Source organism: Xylona heveae (genome assembly GCF_001619985.1).
Source record: "Xylona heveae TC161 unplaced genomic scaffold L228scaffold_2, whole genome shotgun sequence".
Classification (NCBI taxonomy): Eukaryota; Fungi; Ascomycota; class Xylonomycetes; order Xylonales; family Xylonaceae; genus Xylona; species Xylona heveae.
The window spans coordinates 2,283,368-2,296,922 of NW_017264194.1; the positions used below are offsets into that span (position 1 = coordinate 2,283,368).

The 13,555-nt window shown below is 45.7% G+C and overlaps 3 protein-coding genes and 1 non-coding gene across 4 annotated transcripts; 3 read left to right on the forward strand and 1 right to left on the reverse strand.

Annotated features, from left to right (window-relative positions):
• The first annotated feature begins 1,632 nt into the window (after positions 1-1,632).
• On the forward strand, positions 1,633-6,443 carry L228DRAFT_244408 (exportin KapK). Its single transcript, XM_018331919.1, has 13 exons — positions 1,633-2,058; positions 2,137-2,166; positions 2,237-2,309; positions 2,368-2,439; positions 2,501-3,213; positions 3,263-4,034; positions 4,091-4,347; positions 4,407-4,620; positions 4,678-4,907; positions 4,992-5,139; positions 5,193-5,423; positions 5,477-5,648; positions 5,712-6,443. The coding sequence occupies exons 1-13, from the start codon at positions 1,993-1,995 to the stop codon at positions 5,950-5,952; spliced, it is 3,219 nt and encodes a 1,072-aa protein (XP_018191107.1). The 5' UTR covers positions 1,633-1,992; the 3' UTR covers positions 5,953-6,443.
• A 1,305-nt stretch (positions 6,444-7,748) lies between these two features.
• L228DRAFT_78683 (hypothetical protein) lies at positions 7,749-10,445 on the forward strand. Its single transcript, XM_018336859.1, has 6 exons — positions 7,749-7,911; positions 7,976-8,639; positions 8,688-8,789; positions 8,859-9,158; positions 9,231-9,335; positions 9,420-10,445. The coding sequence occupies exons 2-6, from the start codon at positions 7,979-7,981 to the stop codon at positions 10,223-10,225; spliced, it is 1,974 nt and encodes a 657-aa protein (XP_018191108.1). The 5' UTR covers positions 7,749-7,911; positions 7,976-7,978; the 3' UTR covers positions 10,226-10,445.
• A 589-nt stretch (positions 10,446-11,034) lies between these two features.
• Positions 11,035-11,139, reverse strand: L228DRAFT_t33. The gene has a single exon. It is a non-coding gene; the product is annotated as a tRNA-Lys (tRNA).
• Positions 11,140-11,451: 312 nt separating this feature from the next.
• On the forward strand, positions 11,452-13,554 carry L228DRAFT_266020 (hypothetical protein; the record flags this gene model as incomplete). Its single annotated transcript, XM_018334795.1, has 2 exons — positions 11,452-11,602; positions 11,666-13,554. 2 exons carry the CDS (start codon positions 11,452-11,454, stop codon positions 13,552-13,554), a joined length of 2,040 nt encoding a protein of 679 aa, XP_018191109.1.
• Position 13,555: the final 1 nt, after the last annotated feature.

Consider the following 13,555-nt stretch of genomic DNA (forward strand, 5'->3'; position numbering starts at 1 on the left):
CATGGCAGGATGTCAGTTGACAGACTGGATCTTGTAATAATCTTTCAGGTTCAAGACTTGTACTGTAATGGGGCAAATGTACAGGATGCTCCTTATTCCGAAAGGACAGGTTCTATATTGTAGACAGACTAATTGCTGGCCTGGTGCCTACCCGGTGCCTTGCTAGCTACCGAGGTATATACCATCAAGCTCTATTGTTAAACCCTATTACTAGGTGTGCCGAGAGTGTGTATTTAACTGATATTGGGTACGATTCCTAATGGCGCAGGTCCAATGGTGGAGTTGGTTGTACAGTTTTCTCTAGGTGACTTTACTATCTAATCTCCGTCTCGGAGCCAGGTACCGGAGTAGGCTGCGGAATGGGTAATAATCGGGTCGGGTAGGCCCCCGACAACCCTCCCGCTGGGCAACCCAACCCGGTGCCCGGGTTAGGTTGGGTTTTACTTTTTGAAGCATGACAGTCCAATGGATAGGGTTCGGCAGCCCTATAATACCCCTGTCTAATCCATATCTAGAAATGTACAAACAGTCATGTTATGACATATTTTTATGAAATAAACTATTGAAAATAAGATAGTATAACATATTACTAATGTATTTTAATAGGTTCTTTCTAGCGTAAGCCCCTTTCATAAACTATAATTTATACATGCTTTTAGTTAGTAAAATCCAACGTTACAACACCTCGCCGGGTTACCCAGCACTGGTCACATGGCTGAGAGCTCCGATATACCCATAGCGTCGTAGTAGCTTTAGCAATCCAGCTTCACGGTTTCACCTTCTCCCATGATCCCATCATCTTTCTGCTTATGGTGTGACCGCCATTGATCAGTAGTCACCCCATATTAATATAGCTCAAGACTATCTAAGTAGGTAGTCTATATACTAACATATAGCAAGTTCTTATAAGTTAGAAAGAACTTTATTGTAGCCTTTACAAGAGTTTTACATCGAATATTCTTGATCTAATAGTAGAGTTAGTAGTAAGTGTTATGCTACAGCCTACGTCACCTGCATGCCTCGTGCGCTCCCTTCTTTCCCCTTGCTTAGTCATATGGTATTCACTGCGCTCCTTCAAAACTCGTCCAGAGCCTTCTGATTAGCTTCATCTTTACTATTGTTATTATATACTACATATCCAGGTCTACCACCTTACACGCTTACAGTAAGGAACATTAAAATCATAAAACGATCTCAATCAAAATAGATATAGTACATAGTAGTTATTCTTGCTTTAATAGAATCATACTTAGAAGACATAGTTGAATCTAGATATTATACATTAAATAAATAAATCTGAAGATTTTACGTTGTACTGTCTGGCACCTAATGTTTCCATTAGGTGCTCTCCTTGCCTAGGGAACTTACATGACAAGGAAGGGCCTCGGCACTGATATTTGTTTATCCTTTTTTCATACTACATATAATAATAATATACTCCATATTTTATGCTCAAAATGATTACATTTACACGTGTTTCTGCCCCTTCCGCTGTGTTATAGCCTGCTCCAGTTGATAGCCTGCGTTTTCGAGATCCGTGCATTAGTCATCAGAGTTAGTCATTACTTACATAACCAAAGCGGAGCGACAAACCATCCGTGCAGGGAAGTATCGCGATGTCGTAGAGAAAGCAGAGACGCGATACGGTCTTGTCTACAATCTCCAGCTGATCCCCGATCAACCATTCTGATACCATTTTTACGCCTTTTTGTGGAATTTCATTGACGGAGCTGGGAGGTTCGAGTTCTCATCTTCTTGCATCATTCCTTCGGGCCCCTCCAAACACGTGCATCGTTGCCCCACTATACCCAGCCTCTTCGCTTCACCTGGAGTGGTAGACCGATCTGCTTCACCTCTTCTTCTTCTTCAACGGCCCTGGTTGCCTCGCCTACGAACAAGCTTTAGACTAGCGAAAACAACGTCGGCTGCATTTGCGGGAACTTTTGAATCTGCGCTCTCTCGAGCAGGAACGTCTGAACCAAGCATCGCAAAATGACTTCCACCATCGAGGAGCTGGATACCACCGTTCGAGCTTTCTACGAGGCTAGAGGCGATGTGGTGAGTGAAGAATCGGGGCCTGGGCCCACTAAAAGCTTGTTTCTGGAGCTCGTCTGCTAATCTTTTGTGAATCTTTAGCAAAAACAAGCACAGGCAACGCTGAACCAGGTAAGACTTTTCTTGGGATGGACAGAGCTCTTCTCCGCCAGGATCTGATATTGATATTTTTTTTTTGCAGTTCAAGGACAACCCCGACTCTTGGCTTCTGGTGGATAAAATCTTGCAGGATGCAACATACCCTCAGACAAAATGCAAGTTTTCGAACATTTGGGAATCGACTGGATCGGCAACCAGCTAACCGTGAGGCAGATCTGGGACTACAAATTCTCGACAATGTCATCATGACAAGATGGAAGGTTCTACCCAGAGAACAATGCCAGGGTACGATTAAACATGCATATATTCAGCAAGCAGCCTAGCAAATACTGACCACTTTGTGCAGGTATCCGAAATTTCATTGTCAACTTTATCATCCAAGCGTCGAGCTCGGAAGAGACATTAAAGACAGAGCGCACTCTGTTGAACAAGCTTAATCTTGTGCTTGTTTCGATTCTCAAGCAAGAATGGCCGCATAATTGGCCGACATTCATCAACGAGATCATCTCCTCTTGCCATACAAGCCTCTCGATCTGCGAAAACAACATGGCCATCCTGCGACTATTGTCCGAAGAAGTTTTTGACTATTCGGCCGATCAGTTGACGTCCACCAAGGCGAAGAATTTGAAAACGACAATGAACGCCGAATTTTCCGCAATTTTCCAGCTCTGCTCAGAGGTCCTCACTACTGCCAATCAAGCAAGCTTGATCAAAGCAACTCTGGAAACCTTGCTCCGCTTCTTAAACTGGATCCCGCTTGGCTATATTTTTGAGACACCCATCATCGAGACCCTTCGCAGCAGATTCCTTGAAGTCCCCGAGTTTCGGAATATCACTCTCAAGTGTCTGACAGAGATTGGAGGTCTCCAGATTGGGCCTCAGTACTCGTACGATGAGAAGCTTGTCTTGATGTTCACCGAGGTCCTGACCACAATCTCCGGCATCATTCCTTTGTCAATGGATCTCAAGTCAACTTATGCTTCAAGTAACTCGAGAGACCAAGAATTTGTCCAAAATTTGGCACTATTCCTCACAAACTTCTTCTCCGTGCATCTCAACGTAAGTTGCCAGCTTCTGGACCCGTTGATCATTGCTGACATTTGATTAGCTCATCGAGAACCTTCCGAACCGTGATTTCCTCACTCATGCGCATTTCTACCTTATCCGCATCAGCCAGATTGACGACCGGGAAATATTCAAGATTTGCTTGGAGTATTGGACCAAGCTCGTCCAGGAGCTTTACGAGGAGATGCAGCAATTGCCGATTACTGATATCACGCCTCTCATCAACATGGGTGTCAGTGGCTTGTCGAACGGCGGCGCCCCGAATCCCAGCGTTCTGGCCAACTACCCTCTTCGCAAACACAAATATACCGAAGTCCTTTCTAACCTCCGTCAAGTCATGATTGAGAAAATGGTGCGGCCGGAGGAAGTTCTGGTTGTGGAGAACGATGAAGGAGAAATCGTTCGTGAATTTGTAAAGGAAAGCGACACGATCCAGCTCTACAAGACGACCAGGGAGTGTCTGGTGTATCTCACCCATCTGGATGTGGTGGATACCGAGCAAATCATGTCCGATAAGTTGGCGCGCCAGGTCGATGGCTCGGAATGGTCATGGGCAAACTGCAATACTCTTTGCTGGGCTATTGGTTCCATTTCGGGAGCGATGAACGAAGAGACGGAGAAGAGATTTTTGGTTACCGTCATCAAGGATCTATTGGGTCTAACCGAGATGAAGCGTGGCAAGGACAACAAGGCTGTTGTTGCCAGTAATATCATGTACATTGTCGGCCAGTACCCGAGATTCTTGAAAGCTCACTGGAAATTCTTGAAGACGGTCGTGAACAAGCTCTTTGAGTTTATGCACGAGACACACGAGGGTAAGTTTTTGAGATCTTGAAAAGCGCCATCAAACATCTACTAACCACTTCAATAGGTGTCCAGGATATGGCTTGCGATACTTTTATTAAGATTGCCAACAAGTGCAAGCGCCACTTTGTCGTCTTGCAGCCTGGCGAGACCGAGCCTTTCATTGATGAAATTGTTCGGAACATGCGCAGAATCACAATCGATCTATCGCCTCAGCAGATCCACACCTTCTATGAGGCATGTGGTTACATGATCAGCGCACAAGGCCAGAAGAACCTTCAAGAGAGGTTGATTCAGGAGCTCATGTCTATTCCGAACACTGCTGTGCGTAATATCAAATGTGCTCCTTTTATGTGTGAAGACGATATTGACATTTAGAATAGTGGGACCAAATTATCGCGCAAGCCAACCAAGACCCTACAATCTTACAAGACGGAGACGCCATCAAGGTTGTTGGCAATATCATGAAGACTAATGTCTCCGCTTGCTCGTCCATCGGCAGTTACTTCTACCCGCAGATTGGTCGCATCTATCTTGACATGCTCTCAATGTACCGGGCTACGAGCCAGATGATTTCGGAAGCGGTTACGCGTGAAGGTATGAGCTGGCATGGCATTTTAGCCCTTATGTTGCATATTTGCTGACTTGATAAAGGTGTCATCGCTACCAAGATGCCCAAAGTTCGCGGCCTTCGTACCATCAAAAAGGAAATCTTGAAGCTCATCGACATCTATGTGCAAAAGGCGGATGATTTGGAGATGATCAACACCAACATTGTTCCTGCCTTGCTGGATGCTGTCCTTATCGACTACAACAGGAACGTCCCGGACGCTCGTGAACCCGAAGTACTGAACGTCATGACGACTATTATCACCAAGTTGCACGTACGTTGGACCCCAATGAGATCAAAATATATGGTTAGACCCGGGAGGAGGTCTCCCAGTGGGAGCGGTGCTGACTGAATGCAGGGCCTAATGGAGGACAAGGTCCCGGCTATCATGGAGAGCGTGTTTGAGTGCACACTCGAAATGATCAACAAGGACTTTTCAGAATACCCCGAGCATAGAGTTGAATTTTTCAAGCTGTTGCGCGCTATCAACCTTTACTGCTTCCCTGGTATGTCGTTTCTTATTTGGTTTTAAGGATTTTTTTTACTAATCATACAACAGCTCTGCTCAAGCTCGACGCGCGACAATTCAAGTTTGTCATTGACTCTTGCATGTGGGCTAGCAAGCACGACAACCGCGAGGTTGAGAGCGCGGGTCTCAACATGTGCATTGAGCTCATGAACAACATGGCTGAGACTGATCCCACGACATCGGGCTTGTTCTTCCAACAGTTTTTCCTCTCAATCCTTCAGGACGTCTTCTTCGTTCTCACCGATACGGATCACAAAGCCGGTAAGTTCTCTCGAGATTGTCATCTTATCGAAGTCGCTAATGTGGATCTTCAGGATTCAAATCGCAATCTATGTTGCTCGCAAGAATGTTTTACTTTGTTGAGTCTGGAAAGATTACGCAGCCTGTCTACACTCCTGAGCAAGCCCCCGCCGGTACTTCGAACAGCGATTTCCTGAGAGAATTTGTGGGCAGCCTCCTACAGAACGCTTTCCCTAATCTGCAAGTGTAAGTCATAACCTGCCACGCTATTGTGAAATGCCTAGCGGTTTGCTAATCCAATACATCTAGTGCACAAATCAAGACCTTTGTTGAAGGACTCTTTGCGCTCAATAACGACCTCGCTCGGTTCAAGTTGAACCTTCGAGACTTCCTCATCCAGCTCAAGGAGTTCTCTGGTGACAACGCGGAACTCTACGCCGAGGAGCGTGAACTTGAGCAGAAGAATCTCAAGGATGCAGAAAGAGAACGTGCGATGAAGGTTGGCGGTCTTCTCAAACCCGCAGAGATTGACCAGGACGATGAGTTGTAAGGAGTGGGAGATAAATTCAATCAAGAAAAGTTCTGAGCGGTTAGAATCCAGCATGCCGAGGGAGGAAGACCACCTATACTTCCCACTTCGGTAGACCCTGGATCATTTTGGCGTTTCCTGGTAGAGCACAGCCCCAGCATAGCGCGCATGTGGGTGAAAGCTGGACAACAAAGCTGTTCAAGTCGTGGAGGATTTGCGCTACTGTGTGGCTGGGACATGCATGGCCTTGATATCTTTGTGTTTTTCGATTCCCAACAATCGGGCGAGCGGTTTGTAAAGAGAAAGAGAACGAAAGAAAATCGCGTCCCGTCATCATCTCATCTTCATCATCATTGTTAGATGGACTTCTGACTTCTCAATCACCAAAAATGTTGATCTTTTTCGGCCTGATTTGATCAAATTGATCATCCTGGCTCCGAAGTGCCATAGTCCGGGTCATTTCCCTTCTTTTGTCCTTTTTTTTTCACATTTCTCATCTCATATGGCGCACCGATATATCTCTTCGATTTTTAAAGTTCAGAATTTAAATATCAACATGTGATTGTGACCGTTGCAATGTTGCAATTGCGTATGGTAGTGGTGCTTGTCAATTTAGTTCAATGAATGAGACAAGAAATCTGTCATCCATTGATCCTTTTTTTTAATCCAAGATGACTATTTCTTGTGCACATTCTCCATCCATTCGTATAGATTCGTTTCAATTCAGTAAGTCCAGTGTCAAGTGTCTAATCATGATTAAAGTCGAGGAATAGGTGAGTTAAATTAGGTACTACTCCTCTCATAAAGTACCAGGTGGCGATACTCATTGCCGCGAACCTGAAGCTCTTCAACCAAGTTACTGTTGTCTCTTCGCGGACATGATGTTGCAACACAATGTTTCGTGCCTACCCTATGTCGGTATTGTAACATATCCATAGTCATGCTCCATAGAATGCTGCGATGCTGCCTCTGTATCTCTTTTTCTCTCTTTCTGATATATCCTTAATTAATGATATTCCCCTGTTTTTTCCACCTTTTGTGTGTGTGTGTGTGTGTTCTGAGGTGGTTGCTATGTTCAATTACATGCTCGCCTCGAAATGCACCAAATTATCAGAGCAAAATAATGCATTACATAACGCCTGGTATCAATGACAGCCTATCATTTTCTCCTCCATTATATACGCAGCGCCAGCGTCAATAATGACAGTCTATCTTTCGACGGTAGGAGCGTACACACAGTAGGAGTATATTCCGTGTATGCAGGGCATTAGGCTAGGCCTTGAACGGCAACCATTAGCGCGATCCGGGAGAGCTAGCCGCTAAGGCAGCACAACGCAGCCCTCGGAAGGCGTAGGCGGTTGCCATGGTAAACAAAACCTTGCGCGCGCCGAAGTGGTAAGTTACTCGGTATCGAAGATCAACACGACGTCAGGCATCATATGTTATATACTGTACCCTGTACACCGTACACACGTTTAACGAAATACGCAATACGTCAACGTCCAACGCGATACGAAACGACAACAGCGATCACGATCACGGTCACGAGCGGTCAACGATCTTGTTTTGGCAGCTGGTCTTGCTGAGAGTTAAATTCGGCTGCAAAGTGGCCGCATACAGAGCGCATACGGGGCGCATAACGGGCGAATAATTGTAAAACGCCAACCACCACCGAGTTTGAAATCTTGCCTGAGGAGAGATTGAAGGATAGCTGGAGGACCGGAGAGATAGGCGGACGTCGCGTTTTCGATACCAAGAATAGGTCTTCGCGCAAGAGATCACGTTAGTCTTGCGTGGTTGTGAGGTGATAGAAAGTGTAAAACGCGCGTTTGCTTGGGATTTCAGACTTCTTTTCGGGAGGAATTTCAACAGTGGCAAATCAGAAAGCCCAAAATCAAGTTGGAGGGCTTTGAGAGGACGACTTTCCTTCACAGCTCAACAGTACAGACAGTCTGAAACCACGAAAATAACATACCAACTGTAAGGAGTCGCAAATCGGAGACAGCAAAAAAAACATACTAAGTATACCGACAATTGGAATCAGCAAATGCCGCGCCTCACTCGCGCTGCGCTCCGCGCACAAAACGATCCCTCCCTAGAGTCCGCGACCGACGAACTCCCGGAACTGGCGCAACAACAACAATCGTCAGCCTTTGAGATATCTTCAGAGAGTGAGAACGTCTCCACAATACCAGTCGACGGGGCAGACGAAGAAGAGGTATCTAGCGGATCGGCTGACGCGCGTGCTCCTCTTGGAGAGGCTCATGGCAATGACAATACCGTCAATGCGACGGAGGAATCGCATCATGCTCCGGATAGAGCGAGCATAAGCGGCCAATCGGATACTATCGAGACTAACGATACATCAAAAGAAAAGCCGGCGCGCGCAAAGAAGAATAAGAAAGTGAAAAAATCAAGGAAGAACAAGACAGGTTCCGCCAAGGAGGGAACGGACGGAGAGGCTGCTCAGGACGGTTTGAGTACTAGGGATAGTCAGGCTTCACAGGATACGGCGCCTGGCGAAGAAGAGCAGGAGACACAGGATGCTCAAGCAGCGCTGGAAGTGGATAATGAAGATGATTCTCAAGTCACGACGCCCACAGTCCCAGAAACATCGGTTCAGGGTAGTGCACAGACTAAAGAAATTGTCGAGGAGCATAAGTCAGAAGATGGGGCGCAAGATGACGAGACAAAGTTACATGGCAAAGGCAAGCTCTGAAATTCGAGTCTAGGGGATAGCATGCTCATGTTTGCAGTTCCTGAAAAGACCGATGAAGATCGTCAAGATCACGAGGAAACGGAAATTCAACACACAGGTGGAGAGTCTCATCTGCAGAACGATGCAATAGAGGACAAAGGTAGATTTTACTCTAAATCATCCTCTTCTCCCAGATATCTATGCAGTCAGAGGCTAACTAATTCCATAGAGCCGGTGAAAAATGACGTTCCCTTACCGAACAATGATTCGCAGAATGATTCCAAAGAAATCATTGATAAATTGGATCAAATGAACATTTCCACAGAAGATGACCAAACCACTCCTCCAAACGATATCCTCCTGAAAGGAGAATTGCCTCAAGCCAACCACGCAGCAGAGACAACGACCAACCACATAGTCCCCGAATCCAAAGGCAAGCAAAGATCAGAAGTCGTACCCAGCATCGAAGCAGAAAGCGTCAAATCGGACACATTGCTCGATAATCCTACGACTCAAAAGGAAAACAACGGTAAGTTGAAACACTTTACCCCTCCAGCAATCCAGCAATCCAGCCAACATCACTAACATATTAAATTTCCAGGCCCCCAGCAAACTCCACATGTCTTATCCACTGCAAATCTAAAGCAAATCGCACGATCATCAACCGCAGGGTCTACTCAAGACAACCTCACCGAAGACGACAGAGGTACGCTCTTCCCGCCCACTTGGCTCCCCCCAATTTATTTTCTTCCCAGATCAAATCATCTCACGGTTTTACCAATCCTCACAGGCTCCGTCGCGGCAACTACTGTCTCCTCACTGAGCGTCCCGCAACGACCTGGATCTAAACCCAGACCTTATTTTGCGCCCAAACACGCCATCAGGCAGTCCACATCTCAACCTCTGTCACAGTTCCACTCCCAGTCACAGTCCCAGGTCCACTCCCGCCGACCATCATCCCTAACAACAACAAAACCAAAACCACCCACACGCATCTCCACTACCGAATTACCGGGCGACATCTTTTCCCGCCGCGCCAAACAGGCCCGCGACGAACTCCTACAGCGCGAAGCAGAAGAAGAACGACAACGGCGCGACTTTCGAGCAAAAACATATCGTCCTAGTCTTGCGCCTTCGCTCCCCGTGAAATCTACCGCAACCAGCTCCGCCCGTCACCGACTCTCGCTACTGGAAGCCTCGAAACGCGCGAGCACCGAGGCGGCTACTTGTGCTCGTGAACGGCCGGCGTGGGTAGGCACTGGCGGCATTTCGTCCTCTTCGTCCTCTACATATTCCTCTTCCTCTTCATATCACTCGTCGAATAACCCGTATAACTCGTATAATTCGTCACGTGCGTCTTCGTCTTCGTATTCGAATGGTCATGGTCACGGTCATGGTCGAAATGCGGGCGCGGGTCCTGCAAAACAAGGACAATCCGCAGCGGCGAGAACAAGGGTACTGTCTGATGATGCATCCCAGCGCAAGGAAAGAGAAGAACTCGCGAGAAAAGCCCGCGCAGAAGCGGCGGCGAGAAACCGCCAGGCGAGTAGAGAGTGGGCGGAGAATCAACAGCGCAGGAAACTTGCGTCTTCGTAGTGCGCTGTGTCATTTATCCCCGTTTTGTTATCCTTCCGAGGCAGCTTACCAGCGTTTTGTCTTGTTTTTGGCTTGGTTTTGTCGTTGGTTTGGTTTTATCTTTGTTTTTACTTTTGCCTTTGGTTGATCTCTTGCGTTGGGTTCGTCTTAAGGTGTATGTTTAGGTCCCGGTTCTTGATATGTAAAAATACCCAAATACTATTATTCTCGATCATACAAATATAAATATACGAATATACAAATATACAAACATACAAACCCCGTGAGGTCTCGTCCGCGCGTCTCTGGAGTCCGGATATAGAAGTGCTTTGAGTCAACCATTTTTTTTATTTTTTTTTATTTTTTTTTTCAGGTCTTTTATATATATTGTATCTGTGTCTACGAGTGTTTCCGTCGTCGGACTCTTTCTGTGTTTACATAATACATTCATGAAGTTGTAAAGCTATCTAGACAGCTTGAGCAGATGAGTGCCACATGTCATCTAGAATCAATTCTCCAAAGTGACTGTGTACAATCTAGGAGGAAAGCAGACTACATAAGAGCAAATAATAAACGCAACAATACGCTTGTCTACTCTAGTCAAATTTTATTCATCAATTCCAGGACACTTTTAATGTATGGATGCAAAACTATTTTTCAAATCCAAAGAAAATCAATTATGTAGAGATAAAAACAAAAACACAATAAAACCATACAAATTTAAAAAGATTAGTCAAAAGCAAAAGACCTAAGGAATGGAAAAATAAAACCAGTAACAAAAAACCAAAAGGAATGAAAGTAAAAAACAGCAATAAAAAACAAAAGATAAACGCCCGAGGCGAGGATCGAACTCGCAACCTTGAGATTCCTTAGTAACTCTCCAAAGAGGAGAGTTCTTAAAAGTCTCACGCGCTAACCAATTGTGCCACCCGGGCTTCCTTGTTTAGCGCAGTCGAAAAGCCCAATATACACCGCATAACGTATACTCCGACTGAACTCTGCCCAACGTCTCACCAGTGAATGAAATTGAAGAGCCAAATGTAAACACTGGCAAAATAATTGTGAAGGAGCAATGTGATTGTTATAGTAAAAGCCCCCGCCCCCCCCAAAAATTCAATCATGAGCAGTGAATTGACGCTTTCAAGTATGACCGCATTTCGTCTACTTTAAAAGCCCTATCTCCCCTCTCTTCCTAGGGCCGTCTTTTGCTTGTTACAGCTACTCGACTCGTGGAATAGACTAGCAAAATGGAAGAACTTGAGTTCTCTTCCACCTCGGAACACTACCGAATTTTCGGGGACCTGGTGCTCGAAAACCCTGAGAAGCATCTCAGGGTTGAGCAAATGCAATATCTTCTGGCACTTCAACCTTTTATTTGCGACCTTGAGCGTCGATCACGTAAGTGTCACCATTCAATGCCCAACCGACGAGAGTAAAAAGAGATTAAATCTGAAATCGTAGTAAAATCGAGCTTCGATTATCTTTCCGAATTTTCTCAATTCAAGCATCGGGAATGTGCTCTCTGGGACCCCCCTCGGAGCATTGAGGAGCTTGTTCCGCCGTCGGGAGACATAAATGCACCAATTGCTAACAGATTGCACAACCCTTCCTTTACGACTCTCAATTTGCGAGGTGGAGAGACAGCGGATGGTACAAATCCTTGTATTCAGCTTTTGCTGGAGAGCGGATTTACAAAGAATAATTCATTGATCTACGACCATTTATCTCGCCGCGAAGTGTTGGACGGGATCTCCAAGTACCCCAAGGCGATTTTGGATTGCCACGAGGGTTTTCTAAAGATGCTGCGGAGCGAGATGACTGCAAAAGTTGAAGTGGTTTGGGGACGTTATGTACGACTAAGGGCGCTGGAAACTCTGAAACTCGAACGACTTCAGCTCTGGGGCGACTATAAAGACATCACCATCTACCTAGAATGGGACAGCGAAGAGACATCTCATACACAACACGTCAAAAGAAAAATATCTCGATTTATCGTGTTTGTTATGCATCCCCAGGTCTTCCTTTACGGGTGGGGTCGGAAGCACGCAATGCTGCAGGACCGTTACCTGTCTGTTGCTGCAAAGCTGGCAAGTACTACCATCAATGAATGTTTCTTTCAAGAGCTGCCAAGGTTTAGCAAAAGTTCATTTGCAAAGCTATCTTATATGGCAGATATAACAGCACAGAAAAATGCTAACGAAGGAAATCACCTTGGCACAAATGGTACATCAAATGTCCCTACAAATTCCGAGGAAAGTACCATTGCTACAGTGTTACGTGATGCTAATTTTGATCCTTCTGGCCCCAAGGAGGAATGTTCGAGTCCTACTTCAATTGAGGAGAGAGCCGTGGTAAATGAACCTCGGCTCAGGATTATGCTTGAACAGGAGCTTGCACGAAATCGATTGCTACAGGAATATGATCTCTTCGATGTTAAGGACTTCGAGGAACTGCCTGCTCCATTGAAAGAGTGGCTTTGGGATCACACTACAACATTGTTTTCTGGCACTAAGATTTCATCGACAGATGACTTGATAGCTGCATATCATAAGTTGTGTACGGATGCGAAGACAAATGACATTTACAATATCGGCATCTTTGGAATTGTGTCCAAGCTAATGCAATTGCACGCGGATAGATTACAACAATTGGGACAAAAGCAATTTGAAGATCTTATCTACTATGGCACAGGTCCACACAAAATTATGAAAGTCAAGTGCAAAAAGTGCGGACAGAATCAGCCCGATGATACTAGAGCTCGCTGGTCTAGGCTTCGGCCACATTACTATGTCATTCGAGAGACTCGAACATGTCCTTCGAGTGCATGCTTTGGGAAAAAGCAATACCTTCTACCTCAGGATAGTAATGTTCGTTGGGTCTTTGCTGACAGACGTTTGTTGACAGTCTGCCCAAAACGGCAGTCAAATTGGCGGCGGCTTATGCGCGATAAGGATGAGTGTGTTGGGCTACCCATGCAAATTGAGAGCTGGTGTTGGAAATGTCATGAAGCAACGGAGCTTTCTCCACGGCTTGGAAAGGGTAACAAATTATTAGACAAAAATCCACGCTGGACCATAGGAGATCCGCCGAAATACATTACTAGGGCACCGCAATGTTATAATTGCCACACCGAAAACACAAGGTTCATCCCAATTGACGACAGGATTCAGTCAATACGGGTCCAACAATTAGGACGCTTTGAAAAAGAATTCTCATTTATTGATGATAACAGCTATTTGGCCAAAATGCTAGGTGCTCGTCCTGGAGCTACCAGAGCGTATCATCCCGAACGTAATCCTAACCGTCGTGCTAAGCAGGAGAGTATCGAATCTTCACAGGCGTCGGAATGAT